Source organism: Chanodichthys erythropterus, chromosome 21 (genome assembly GCF_024489055.1).
Source record: "Chanodichthys erythropterus isolate Z2021 chromosome 21, ASM2448905v1, whole genome shotgun sequence".
Classification (NCBI taxonomy): Eukaryota; Metazoa; Chordata; class Actinopteri; order Cypriniformes; family Xenocyprididae; genus Chanodichthys; species Chanodichthys erythropterus.
In genome coordinates this window covers 1,560,210-1,574,702 of record NC_090241.1, presented here as the reverse complement: position 1 = coordinate 1,574,702, position 14,493 = coordinate 1,560,210, and the positions used below count along the sequence as shown (strand labels likewise).

At 37.1% G+C, this 14,493-nt stretch overlaps 1 protein-coding gene across 2 annotated transcripts in view; it reads left to right on the top strand.

Annotated features, from left to right (window-relative positions):
* Nucleotides 1-14,493, top strand: part of stk11ip (serine/threonine kinase 11 interacting protein) — a 39,880-nt gene that overhangs the window by 8,314 nt on the left and 17,073 nt on the right. For both annotated transcript variants that reach the window (XR_010893433.1, XM_067373553.1), the window contains exons 12-22: nucleotides 3,637-3,804; nucleotides 3,943-4,024; nucleotides 4,136-4,582; nucleotides 7,426-7,628; nucleotides 7,713-7,823; nucleotides 8,386-8,554; nucleotides 10,841-10,995; nucleotides 11,080-11,362; nucleotides 12,190-12,290; nucleotides 12,975-13,072; nucleotides 14,225-14,403. Coding sequence is in view for 1 of the 2 variants with exons in the window: in XM_067373553.1 (XP_067229654.1) it covers nucleotides 3,637-3,804; nucleotides 3,943-4,024; nucleotides 4,136-4,582; nucleotides 7,426-7,628; nucleotides 7,713-7,823; nucleotides 8,386-8,554; nucleotides 10,841-10,995; nucleotides 11,080-11,362; nucleotides 12,190-12,290; nucleotides 12,975-13,072; nucleotides 14,225-14,403 (1,996 nt within the window). In the remaining variant the exon portion in view is untranslated. The remainder of the gene's footprint in view (nucleotides 1-3,636; nucleotides 3,805-3,942; nucleotides 4,025-4,135; nucleotides 4,583-7,425; nucleotides 7,629-7,712; nucleotides 7,824-8,385; nucleotides 8,555-10,840; nucleotides 10,996-11,079; nucleotides 11,363-12,189; nucleotides 12,291-12,974; nucleotides 13,073-14,224; nucleotides 14,404-14,493) is intronic.

Genomic DNA, 14,493 nt, shown 5'->3' with positions numbered 1-14,493 from the left:
GTCAGAATTGCGAGTTATAAATTCAGAATTGCGAGTTATAAATTCAGAATTGCGAGTTATAAAGTCAGAATTGCGAGTTATAAAGTCAGAATTGAGTTATAAAGTCAGAATTGTGAGATATAAAGTCAGAATTGTGAGATATAAAGTCAGAATTGTGAGATATAAAGTCAGAATTGCGAGATATAAAGTCAGAATTGAGTTATAAAGTCAGAATTGCGTCAGAATTGCGAGTTATAAAGTCAGAATTGTGTTATAAAGTCAGAATTGAGTTATAAAGTCAGAATTGTGAGATATAAAGTCAGAATTGTGAGATATAAAGTCAGAATTGCGAGATATAAAGTCAGAATTGAGTTATAAAGTCAGAATTGCGTCAGAATTGCGAGTTATAAAGTCAGAATTGCAAGTTATAAAGTCAGAATTGTGTTATAAAGTCAGAATTGTGTTATAAAGTCAGAATTGAGTTATAAAGTCAGAATTGCGAGATATAAAGTCAGAATTGAGTTATAAAGTCAGAATTGCGAGTTATAAAGTCAGAATTGCGAGTTATAAAGTCAGAATTGAGTTATAAAGTCAGAATTGCGTCAGAATTGCGTCAGAATTGCGAGTTATAAAGTCAGAATTGAGTTATAAAGTCAGAATTGAGTTATAAAGTCAGAATTGAGTTATAAAGTCAGAATTGAGTTATAAAGTCATAATTGTGAGATATAAAGTCAGAATTGTGAGATATAAAGTCAGAATTGCGAGATATAAAGTCAGAATTGAGTTATAAAGTCAGAATTGAGTTATAAAGTCATAATTGTGAGATATAAAGTCAGAATTGTGAGATATAAAGTCAGAATTGCGAGATATAAAGTCAGAATTGCGTCAGAATTGCGTCAGAATTGCGAGTTATAAAGTCAGAATTGAGTTATAAAGTCAGAATTGAGTTATAAAGTCAGAATTGAGTTATAAAGTCAGAATTGTGAGTTATAAAGTCAGAATTGTGAGATATAAAGTCAGAATTGTGAGATATAAAGTCAGAATTGTGAGATATAAAGTCAGAATTGCGAGTTATAAAGTCAGAATTGCGAGTTATAAAGTCAGAATTGCGAGTTATAAAGTCAGAATTGCGAGTTATAAAGTCAGAATTGTAATATAGAGCCAGAATTGAGTTATAAAGTCAGAATTGAGTTATAAAGTCAGAATTGCGAGTTATAAAGTCAGAATTGCGAGTTATAAAGTCAGAATTGCGAGATATAAAGTCAGAATTGCGAGATATAAAGTCAGAATTGCGAGATATAAAGTCAGAATTGAGTTATAAAGTTAGAATTGAGTTATAAAGTCAGAATTGCGAGTTATAAAGTCAGAATTGCGAGTTATAAAGTCAGAATTGCGAGATATAAAGTCAGAATTGCGAGATATAAAGTCAGAATTGCGAGATATAAAGTCAGAATTGCGAGTTATAAAGTCAGAATTGCGAGTTATAAAGTCAGAATTGCGAGATATAAAGTCAGAATTGCGAGATATAAAGTCAGAATTGCGAGATATAAATTCAGAATTGCGAGTTATAAAGTCAGAATTGTGTTATAAAGTCAGAATTGTGTTATAAAGTCAGAATTGCGAGATATAAAGTCAGAATTGCGAGATATAAAGTCAGAATTGCGAGTTATAAAGTCAGAATTGCGAGATATAAAGTCAGAATTGCGAGATATAAAGTCAGAATTGCGAGATATAAAGTCAGAATTGAGTTATAAAGTCAGAATTGCGAGTTATAAAGTCAGAATTGCGAGTTATAAAGTCAGAATTGCGAGTTATAAAGTCAGAATTGCGAGTTATAAAGTCAGAATTGAGTTATAAAGTCAGAATTGAGTTATAAAGTCAGAATTGCGAGTTATAAAGTCAGAATTGCGAGTTATAAAGTCAGAATTGAGTTATAAAGTCAGAATTGAGTTATAAAGTCGGAATTGCGAGTTATAAAGTCGGAATTGCGAGAGATAAAGTCGGAATTGCGAGAGATAAAGTCGGAATTGCGAGAGATAAAGTCGGAATTGCGAGAGATAAAGTCGGAATTGCGAGAGATAAAGTCGGAATTGCGAGAGATAAAGTCGGAATTGCGAGTTATAAAGTCAGAATTGAGTTATAAAGTCAGAATTGAGTTATAAAGTCAGAATTGAGTTATAAAGTCAGAATTGCGAGATATAAAGTCGGAATTGCGAGTTATAAAGTCAGAATTGAGTTATAAAGTCAGAATTGAGTTATAAAGTCAGAATTGAGTTATAAAGTCGGAATTGCGAGTTATAAAGTCGGAATTGCGAGTTATAAAGTCGGAATTGCGGGTTATAAAGTCGGAATTGCGAGTTATAAAGTCGGAATTGCGAGTTATAAAGTCGGAATTGCGAGAGATAAAGTCGGAATTGCGAGAGATAAAGTCGGAATTGCGAGTTATAAAGTCGGAATTGCGAGTTATAAAGTCGGAATTGCGAGTTATAAAGTCAGAATTGCGAGATATAAAGTCAGAATTGCGAGATATAAAGTCAAAATTGCGAGATATAAAGTCAGAATTGCGAGATATAAAGTCAGAATTGCGAGATATAAAGTCGGAATTGCGAGTTATAAAGTCGGAATTGCGAGTTATAAAGTCGGAATTGCGAGTTATAAAGTCGGAATTGAGTTATAAAGTCAGAATTGCGAGTTATAAAGTCGGAATTGCGAGATATAAAGTCGGAATTGCGAGATATAAAGTCGGAATTGTGTGATATAAAGTCGGAATTGTGTGATATAAAGTCGGAATTGTGTGATATAAAGTCAGAATTGAGTTATAAAGTCAGAATTGCGAAATATAAAGTCAGAATTGCGAGTTATAAAGTCAGAATTGTATGATATAAAGTCAGAATTGTGAGTTATAAAGTCAGAATTGCGAGATATAAAGTCAGAATTGCGAGATATAAAGTCAGAATTGCGAGATATAAAGTCAGAATTGCGAGATATAAAGTCAAAATTGCGAGATATAAAGTCAGAATTGCGAGATATAAAGTCAGAATTGCGAGTTATAAAGTCAGAATTGCGAGTTATAAAGTCAGAATTGCGAGTTATAAAGTCGGAATTGCGAGATATAAAGTCGGAATTGTGTGATATAAAGTCAGAATTGAGTTATAAAGTCAGAATTGCGAAATATAAAGTCAGAATTGCGAGTTATAAAGTCAGAATTGTATGATATAAAGTCAGAATTGCGAGTTATAAAGTCAGAATTGCGAGTTATAAAGTCAGAATTGCGAGTTATAAAGTCAGAATTGCGAGATATAAAGTCAGAATTGCGAGATATAAAGTCAGAATTGAGTTATAAAGTCAGAATTGTGATATATGAATTCGCAATTATCTTTTTTTATGTTTTTATTTAGTGGTGGAAACAAGTTTCCATACTAACCTACCAGCCCCCACCAATTTTTAAAAAAATTTTTTTAAAATTTTGAGATTTAATTTTAATGTTGTCGATATTTATTGCCAGAATATAACAAAATTACACAAATGCATACTACATGATTTTGTAGTTGTCTTTTAAAATGTATTCTCTAGTGTTTTCTTAGATTAACAATCTTGTTTATATTCTGTGGCTCTTGTAATATTATTTATTTATTTATTTATTTATTTTATACACAGAACTTGCCTAAACGCGGACAACTGGCTGGTCAGTTGTCCCACTCTTCTCAAGTTTCTATGGCACCTGACCAAGGAGGGCAGGAAGTGTCCAGCGGAGGTGGGGACATGACCGACAGTGTGACTTTAAGCATATCAGGAGTGACCCGAGTTCGAAAGAGGAGACACAAAGTAAGTCCTTGTCTAAAATCTCCCCAGTTTTTTTGATTTCATGCAAAACAAACATGATATCTCATGGAGCTGCCATTACAATTTTTATCAGATAATTTCTGATGTACGATGCAAAGTGCAACTTCTTGCCATTTTCAGAATAAGGTGAAGGTGAGGAGAGCCAGTATCTCAGAGCCCAGTGACACTGACCATGAGATCAGAGTGCAGTCTGCTTTACAAGGTGATGAACAGGTCACTTGACCAACACTAACTCTTCACAGAGCTCCACCGTCTTTTCAGTGATCAAGCGTACAAGTGTCTTTCTCATGTGAAGTGTTTTGGTTCTCTTCAGATATCATCCTCCCCCATAAGGAGGACATTGAGAGAATGGACAGTTTTCGAGAGCAGTTAGGAGAGGACTGGCTACGCTACCAGCATCATCTTGACGATACTCCAGTCAACCCAGCTTTCCCAGGAGTGGAAAGTGTAACCATTAAAGTCAACATCAACGGTCACTGTACACCTCCATCTCCCCTGCTTAAAACAAACGCACCTCCTGCCAATCTGGAGTTGCTCCCCCCTCCACTGCTGTCCTCTGAACCGAAGGAGGAAGAAGACAAAGAAGAGATGGAGAGCACAGACGTGCTGCCTGAGACAGAGTCCACCCTGCAGTGGACAGGCCAAAGCCTCCCGAACACTGAATCTACTCTTGAGACAAGTCTGGGAAACACTCAGGCTCCAACTGAGGCCTGCTCTGACCCACAACCACCACCAGAGGAAGATGATGACGATAGAGGAGGTCTGTCTGTTCTTTTCTAGAGATACATTGATAGTGATAACTATACTGATCAAGTATATATATATAATATATATATATATATATATATATATATATATATATATATATATATATATATATATATATATATATATATATATATATATATATATATATATAAAATGGGCCTAAAACAAACTTTTTGCCACAATTGCCAATGGCCGGTGACTTAAGAAAATGTATCGGCAATAAATATTTTTACCAGCCATGAAACATAGATTAATCCTTATTAAAGTTACAAAAGTTATTCAGTCGAGAGCAATGAGTGATTGTTTTTTTATCTTTTGTTGTTTGATTAACATAAAAAACACAGCAGAATATTAGGCTGCTGTCACTTTAAGAGCTAATCACTAGGGGTGTGGCGAGACGGGTAGCTCACGAGACCAGATTTTTACACACTATTTTTAAGAAATCCTCAAAGATGATTAGAAAAATAATCTGCAGGTATTTGAAATTTTTTAACTAATCATCTTGTAATTAATTTCATTTCAGTTCTACTTTCGGAGTATGAATTATCATATGCAGTAAAAGACAACAATACTCAACCACTGTTAAACGTTTTGCCGCAAACTGTATGATTTCATATGAGTATCTTCAGACCTTACTGATTTATGAGCTTCTACAACTTTTGACCTCCTAACTGAACTCCTTTCCACAAATTGTTTATAGAAATAAAGAGTATAAATAAAAATGATAAAACTTTAAAATAAGGTCTCATTTATAAACATTAATGTATTAACCAATATCAACAATGAGCAATATATTTGCTACAGTATTTATTAATCTTTGTTAATGTTAGTTAAACATAAAAATAGTCATTCATGGTTAGTTCATGATAGTGCATTAAGTAATGTTAACAAATACAACTTTTGATTTTAACAATGTATTAGTAAATGTTGAAATTAACTAAAATAGTGTAGAAGTATTGTTCTTCTTAGTTTATGTAAAGTTGACTAATGAAACCTTATTGTAAAGTGTTTCTGTAAAAATAAATACGTTTTCTTTTAGACTTAAGTGCAATCAATATGTGCAACAATAATCGCACACTCTCAATATTCAAACTGCAAATAGAGACCACATTTTTCTTTAAAGGTGCCCTAGAACTTTTTTTAAAATATGTAATATAAGTCTAAGGTGTCTCCTGAATGTGTCTGTGAAGTTTCAGCTCAAAATACCCCATAGATTTTTTTTTAATTCATTTTTTTAACTGCCTATTTTGGGGCATCATTATAAATGAGCTGTTTCAGAGCTACTGGCCCTTTAATTCTCCTGCTCCACGCCCACGGAGCTCGCGCTTGCCTTAAACAGTGCATAAACAAAGTTTACACAGTTAATATAACCCTCAAATGGATCTTTACAAAGTGTTCGTCATGTATGCGGCATGCATGTGTCGGATTATGTGAGTATTGTATACTGTCATATTGTTTACATTCATTCTGAATGGATTTGAGGCTGTGCTCCGTGGCTAACGGCTAATGCTACACTGTTGGAGAGATTTATAAAGAATGAAGTTGTGTTTATGCATTATACAGACTGCAAGTGTTTAAAAATGAAAATAGCGACGGCTCTTGTCTCCGTGAATACAGTAATAAACGATGGTAACTTTAACCACATTTAACAGTACATTAGCAACATGCTAACAAAACATTTAGAAAGACAATTCACAAATATCACTAAAAATATCATGATATCATGGATCATGTCAGTTATTATCGCTCCATCTGCCATTTTTCACTATTGTTCTTGCTTGCTTACCTAGTCTGATGATTCAGCTGTGCACAGATCCAGACGTTAATACTGACTGCCCTTGTGTAATGCCTTGAACATGAGCTGGCATATGCAAATATTGTTACGTAACAGTCGGTGTTATGTTGAGATTCGCCTGTTCTTCGGAGGTCTTTTAAACAAATTAGATTTATATAAGAAGGAGGAAACAATGGAGTTTGAGACTCACTGTATGTCATTTCCATGTACTGAACTCTTGTTATTTCACTATGCCAAGATAAATTAAATTTTTCATTCAAAGGCACCTTTAAGCATGATACAGAACTGAGAGATGCTTACAACTACACAGCCAAGCCTAAGATAGCTTTCATACTGGAAGGTATTTGCATGCATCAGGGAGCCGCTTTCAAATGCGGCGTATTGATATCGCGTTTGAATACGCACTCACGATCGCACGTACTCTGTGAATAGGGAGCAGCGGCGACCGTTATCCAACTGAATTAAATGTTTTTTTAATTCTATAAAAAGCAAAACGACAGTGGAGGCATAATGTAAACGTAGCGGTGGCATATTATATCCTAATTTCACCCTCACACTATCACGAGACTGCTTTCGCCTCGACGAGAAATCTCATCACAATTTAGTCTCGCGAGATCTCGTCACACCCCTACTAATCACGGATCCGATATACTGTTACATGTGTTTTATTTCTCAGCTGTTTACATTCAGTTAAGACCTAACTATGTTATGTTTACATACCAAGACGGGCATTTTGACATAATTTAGTTTGAATACGTCTATTTAAGCACATGAAGCTGTGAAAGAGAACTCAGATCAGTATTCGCTAGCTGTTTGAGACGCGGATTTCTGAGCGCACGCGTCGGATGTTTGCATATGAAACTTCCCACACAGCGCGCGAGTAACGAATTACATTGGCAAGGCTTAAACTTTTTCTGGCCTGAGCGTTGTTCATGTTTGTTCACGTTCCTTCACATTCATGTACTCATAATTTTGCATTGTTAAAATGTATAAAAATATATGTCCAGAGCTCTTTTTCACTCCTGCACTTTGTTTAACAGTGGATCTATGCAGGCCAATGCTGGTGGGGCAGCTGTCAGAGGATGTGGAGACGAATCGAAAAAGGTCCTCTGAACCACTCTTCCTACGAGTGCGGCAGGGTCACCTGCTGGAGGTAGACATGCACCAGGGGTGTGTTAAAACACGAGTGGAGCTGGATTGTTTGCAAGATGTCGTGACCACTGAGGCCACATGCACAGTGGAGGTCAGATGACATATTTTCTGTTCATGAAGATCTTTAAGATCTCTATCATTATAGAGTTTCACACTCTCTGTTTAAATCTTACAGAACATGGAAAGGACTCAACCAGCCCTAGAGCTCCACTTCCGGTACATTAGTCGTGAGAGACGTAAACGTTGTTATATAATGTTGGATGACAAGCCACAGGAAGCATTACAGGTAAGGAGATACGACTTAATCAACCAGTTACTGAGATTTACTGTAATTAGTTTAACTTGGGTTAAATTAAATTGGTGTTTTACTATTATTTTGTGGTTAAAGTACCAATTTTATTATAGATAATTATGCAAGTTTTATGCAAAAAAAAGTTTTTGCAATTGCGTTCCACTACAGTGGAATTGTGAAATACTGGAGGGAATAATATTTGATGCAACATCAGATGTTTTGGAGCAATAGAGATGCACGCTTATGCACAATTGCCCAGCAATGTTTAGTCGTTTTAGTTTTTTTTTCATCTACTGAGATAAATGTATGTTTGTGAGATATGTGTTACACAGCAATAACAGTTTGACCTTAAATAACTACAAAGTAATTTAAAATTTAAAGCAACATGATGTTACCTAATTCAGTGCTTCCCAACCATTGTGCACACTAGTGGCTTATTATGCATGTCTGTGCAGTTTTGTTGTTTTAGTGCATCAAGAAAAAGGTTGGGAAACACTGACCTAACTGACCTTTCATTATCCTGTTGTCTGACTGGTTCTGAATTCTGACCCCTCAGGTATTAGCAGAGGTTCTCTCAAGATCCGTGGAGGAAAACAAGCGGCAGGTGGATGAGGAGAGACCAGAGACAGTTTGGCTACAGTGCCTGAAGTGTCAGGCTGAGTTCTGCCAGCCAGCCACTGAGTCAGACAGCAGCCTGAGCCACCTGGATGAGCCGAGGAATGACAGTAAGGACATGGCCCTAAAAATCAAAGAGCTTTTTTTCTTTCATGAGCAAGGCCCTGGAAGGATAGGCGGACCTACACTCCCACCAGAACGTTTCAGGGAGCGGTGCAAACACATGCACCTTTCAGCGCACTATTACAATCATAATCATTCTCTCTGGTCTCTTCCACCTCATTGCAATTTAAATGATGGTTGAGACTACACCATTTTATTAATACTGGTTATTAGCATGGGGGGAATTTTTTGTCCTGATCTCTCCCCCCATCTCAGCTTTCAGTGCAAGATTAAGTTAATAAAAAAAACATGAATCAGACTTACCATAAGTGGGTGATCATCTTGTTGGAGCATGACAGAACCTGGATAAAATGTCTCGCCAAAGAATTTCATGAATAAAGAATGGGTGCCAAGCACTGGGTGTGATAGCTTTTCATCTTGGGACTCCATCAGGCGGCCAATAATTTTATCATATGACCCATTTTCAGTGTAACCCACTTGGAGTTTTACACTTTATTTTAGGGTTCAATTCTCACTTTTAACTAGTTCCCTATTAGCTTGCATGTTACTAGGATATTGGTTGTTTATTAGTACTTATAAAGCACATATTAATGCCTTATTCTGCATGACAGTATTCTAAATCCCTTATTCATACACAATACCTAAACATTAAAAACTAACTATTAATAAGGTGAAAATTAGGAGTTTGAGGCAGAAGTTGTTAGAAACATCATCTTGCAGGCTGTTTTTCTTTCAATGACTGGTTTGAAACACACTTCGCTGCAGCACTGCATAGTTTTAAAACGTGCTTTGACATGCAAACCGGAGGTTATAGGACATTTGTTCAGCTGCTTTCAGTCTGTTTGCTTGGTGTCCTGCAGATCATCTGGACCAAACACAAAGTTGGTTCTGCATGGGGGCAGAGATCAGTGAAGGTGTTTATTTTAAGAGCATTAACATTCTTAACATAAATCTGAAGGAAAGAGCAAGTGGTGTGCAGTGGTGTTTTAAAATGAGGAGGCAAAGGCCTCGATTTTTTTTCAAATGTAAATGTATGTCTCTGTTAAACTTAATATTCCTGGTTACATAAACATTACTTAAAAAATAGACCAAATACAATTCTAATTTGAATTTTTACACTTTGTAATGTTCTATTTATTAAAGCGGTGGTTGATTATGATTTCACATTTTTTAACTTTAGTTAGTGTGTAATGTTGCTGTTTGATCATAAACAACATCTGCAAAGTTACAACGCTCAAAGTTCAATGCAAAGGAGATATTTTCTTTTACAGAAATTGCTTTTTAAGGACTACAATAAATGGCTGGTAGGGACTACAACGAGCTTCTTCCCAGTTTGGTGACATCACAAACCCTAAAATTTACATAAACCCCGCCCCCGGGAACACACAACAAAGGGGGCGGGGCCATGTTGGGCTGCTTTAGAGAAGAGGAAGAGTTGTTGTAGTCGAGTGTTGTTCATTTTACGCCGGACTGCTTCACAAACGAGGATCAATTCAACACAAAAGATGAACATGACGGCACATGCTAGTGGATGAGTTGAATCAACTCCACAGCAACTACATCAATTTATCCACTAACCATTCAGAAACGTCTAAAAGTTGTAACTTCTTCCTGAGTCTCTCCATCAGTGTCGACTCCGGTTTGAACAATGTAAGGCTGAACACTTTCGTCATTTTGACTGCGTGAGATTCTCCAGCTTTGTTGTTGTTGAGCTGTTAAAGCTCCGCCCTCTTCTGGAAAGCGGAGCTCATTTGCATTTAAAGGGACACACACAAAAACAGCTTGTTTTTGCTAACACACAAATAGAGGCAAATTTGACAAGCTATAATAAATGATCTGTGGGGGATTTTGAGCTGAAACTTCAGACACACATTCTGGGGACACCAGAGACTGATATTACATCTTGTAAAAGGGGATGAGAGATGCCACTCTGATTGGTTTATTGCATGTTATGCCCAAAACACAACCGTGACTCGTCATTAAACTAGCAAAAGTGGATTCGGACACGCCCTAAGTGCACCTGCACCATGCACTTCAGACCATGCACTTAGATCATTAAAATAGGGCCCTTTATGTCACATTTTGTAATATTTGCATTGTTATATTTTAGTAATATCAATCATCTATTTTTTTTTTGGAGGAGACACTGCCTCCCTTAACGCCCCTGGTTAAACACTCTGTGTACATCTTCTCTGTTTACATTTTCTTTTTATCTGCCATATTGTAATAACTAAACTGTATTTTTGTAACTGCGTTTTTATTATTTTCAACAGGTTGTACTGTCATCTGCTCAGAGTGCAATAGTGATCATGTGGTTCAGATGGCTGTCCAACCAGCTCCTTCCACCAGTACACCATTTGAACAGAATGACGCCAGATACTTTACCTTTGATGACCGGGACAACCCTGTCCATCCCCAGCACAGCGAGGTCTGGGTTTTGATGGTCTTTTAGCTTATTTCTATGAGAGGTACTATTCTCCTTTCACTCACTTAACGTGCTTCTTTCCTCTAGGCGTCTTTGTTGTCCCATGGCAGCCCTCTCCATTTGACTCAGCTTTCAGAGGCCTCCACAGAGGGAGCCACATCTCACTTCCACACGGCCCATAGCTTCCTGTCCAGTTGTATGACCAGTCAGAATGAGGCAGAGTTTGACCAGAAAACTTCTCAACTAATCAGCACTGTGGATGGACCGGTGCAGGGTAGCTCAGAGAAAATGGCTGACAACTCCTCCTACAACGGCTATCAAAAACATCAGGACCAAGAGTCACCAAAGCACACGGAAGGATCCAGCAATGGTTGGTGCTCCAATCTGGGCATGAAGAGCAGAAACTAAAGAAGATAAATCTACCCTGTAAAAAGACAGAGTCATGTTGTTATTTAACAGGGTTTTTGTGGGTCCTGGTTTCACAGACAGGGCTTAAATTACGCCAGAATTTGGCCTTAGTTCAGTTTGGACATGTAAGTGGTTTTTATAAAAAAAAAAAAAAAAAAAAACATTCCTGGTGTTCATCTTGAGACAAAACAGCGGCACTAACCTATTTTAAGATATATGTTGATTTTACAGTATGTGTACTTACTTAAAAAAATAATAATAAGGTAACTACAAGGGTTAAGGTTAGGTTTAGGGGAAGGTAGGATTTGTGCCTAGTCATTACCCAGATATTGCAATTACTATAGTATGTACATGGGGAACAGGACTTTAAAATAAAGTGCTATCGATATGTCAATGCAAGTTGCTTTCAGTTTAAACAGCTCAAAAACATTCATGCATTTTAGTCTTGTCTGTGAAACTGGGCGCAGATGTCTTACATTCAGTTTAAGGCCATAGAAAGTCTTAAAAGGTGTAACAAAAGTCTTAATTATCATTTTAAAATGGAATAATTATCTTAAAATTGTGGATGGAAAAAACGGGAATCAAATAACACAATAAAGCTTAATGAATAACTCATATGGCGAGCCTTCCTCACCATAAACCACGTTAATCGAGTGTATAAATATAGCTAGAATTACAGATTTTAGAGATTACAGAATTATTGATATCACAAGTCAGATTTTGTTTGTTTTCTGGCACAATAGACTCTTCCGTTTTATTTCATTGAGGGTCTAATTCTTTTCATTTTAGTTCAGTTTGACCTGCTGTCAGAGACAGTGGACCATCGGCTCCAGCTTTTTCTGGATGTTGAAGTGTTTGGGGGGGAAGAGGAGCTTCGCTGCTTTTTAAAGGCAAGATAACCTGTTTACTATGTCCTCATGAACATGAACCGAAAAAAACTGACTTAGGAATAGCGCAAATCAAACAAATGCAACCAAAAAGCCATGTTAGATCCTTTATTCATGAAGGTAAATTCATGCTACTTTATCACTACAGTCCACCATATCCTATGTTAGTTCATCATTTCTCTCATCAGCTCTATGGAAAATGGGTGAATTTCTTTATTGTGAACTTTCTGAATGGCTCATTGTAGTTTCATTATTTTACTGGTGTCCTGCTGGGTCTAAATGTGGTCAAACGTGCCCCTTTTGGATGCCCTATCCAAGGACAAGGGTGTATCTGCCTTAGCCACCTGGATTTCTCCAAAGAAACAATCCCATAAGGAAGCCCACAGCGGGACAATGAGATTAAATTGATTTGATACACTCCCTTCACACCCGCCTTGTGCTCTCTCACAGTTTAGAGCCAATGTCTTTCCCTTTGTTAAGTTCAAATTCCAAAATGCTGGTAACGCTCAAAATACTAATCTAATGCACTCCAAACCACTTAATTGCATTCTTTTGTATTTATTCCAAACATGCTTGAACAGTTTTTAGTCATGATTACTTCAAGTGTTTGAAGTAAGTGCTTCATTGTGCTTCTTCATTTTGAGAAGCTGGAATTATTTGTATTAACTTTTCATTGTGTGATTTCAGATGTCCATTGTGAAGTTTGGAGATGCGGTGGAGTTCAATTCCCTCATGGTTGTGTCTGACCAGTACATCTACATCTTAGAGATCACCTCACAGTCTAAGTGAGCAACTTCAGTTAACTTCTTCAGTTTTGAAAGAGCAGCTATTGCTCACTAAAATCTATTTTAAGTAAGTGTATGGGTAGTTTAGAAAAAAGAGTGTAAATGTAATGGTGCAATATTCAATCCAGCCCACCTAATCAGCATTCTCAGCATACATTAGTGCCAAATTGGGTTTTATTTATATGCATTTAAGCAATTTCATGGTTGTTGTATTTCTATATGTCAGCATGGCGTTGTTGCACAGGTAATCACATGGTTGATTATGATTTCACTTTTTTAACTTTAGTTAGTGTGTAATGTTGCTGTTTGAGCATAAACAACATCTGCAAAGTTACGACACTCAAAATTCAATGCAAAGGGACTCTTTTTAAGGACTACAACAAACAGCTGGTAGGGACTACAGTGAGCTTCTTCCTGGGTTAGTGACATCACAAACCCCAAAATTTACATAAACCCCACCCCCGAGAACACACAACAAAGGAGGCGGGGCCATGTTGGGCTGCTTTAGAGAAGAGGAAGAGTTGTTGTAGTCGAGTGTTGTTGTCATGCCGTCATTTTACGCCGGACTGCTTCACAAACGAGGGTCGATTCAACACAAAAGATGAACATGACGGCACATGCTAGTGGATGAGTTGAATCAACTCCACAGCAACTACATCAATTTATCCACTAACCATTCAGAAACGTCTAAAAGTTGTAACTTCTTCCTGAGTCTCTCCATCAGTGTCGACTCCGGTTTGAACAATGTAAGGCTGAACACTTTCCTCATTTTGGCTGCGTGAGATTCTCCAGCTTTGTTATTGTTGAGCTGTCAAAGCTCCGCCCTCTTCTGGAAAGCGGAGCTCATTTGCATTTAAAGGGACACACACAAAAACGGCGTGTTTTTGCTCACACACAAATGGGGGCAAATTTGACAAGCTACAATAAATGATCTGTGGGGTATTTTGAGCTGAAACTTCACAGACACATTCTGGAGACACCAGAGACTGATATTACATCTTGTGAAATGGGCGATATAGGTCCGCTTTAATGTGTTTAAATAATAGAAACAAGTGAAAAAGCATGCATATACATGAAAAACATATATTTATCATCACTTTTCTTTCTGTTTCCCCTCTCCCTTTCTTTCACTGTTTCTCACTTCTGATGCAGAGGGCAACCCTCAGACTGGCTGCGGAAGAGAGAAAGCCATCGGTTGTGTGAACTCAGCTATCTGGAGGTGGGTCTGGGTTCTCAGAGCATCCATCTGGAGTTCGATGAGGGGGCAGCAGCGTACACACTACTGGTGCGAAACAGTGCCCGCTGCAAATGGTTCTTCAGCAAGCTCACAGGCAAGACTTCCGTTTACATGCTCTGTGGTTTAACACATTCTTAGAAGGAAATGAAAAAACAAAAATAGCAAAGACTTGGTTAAGAAAATG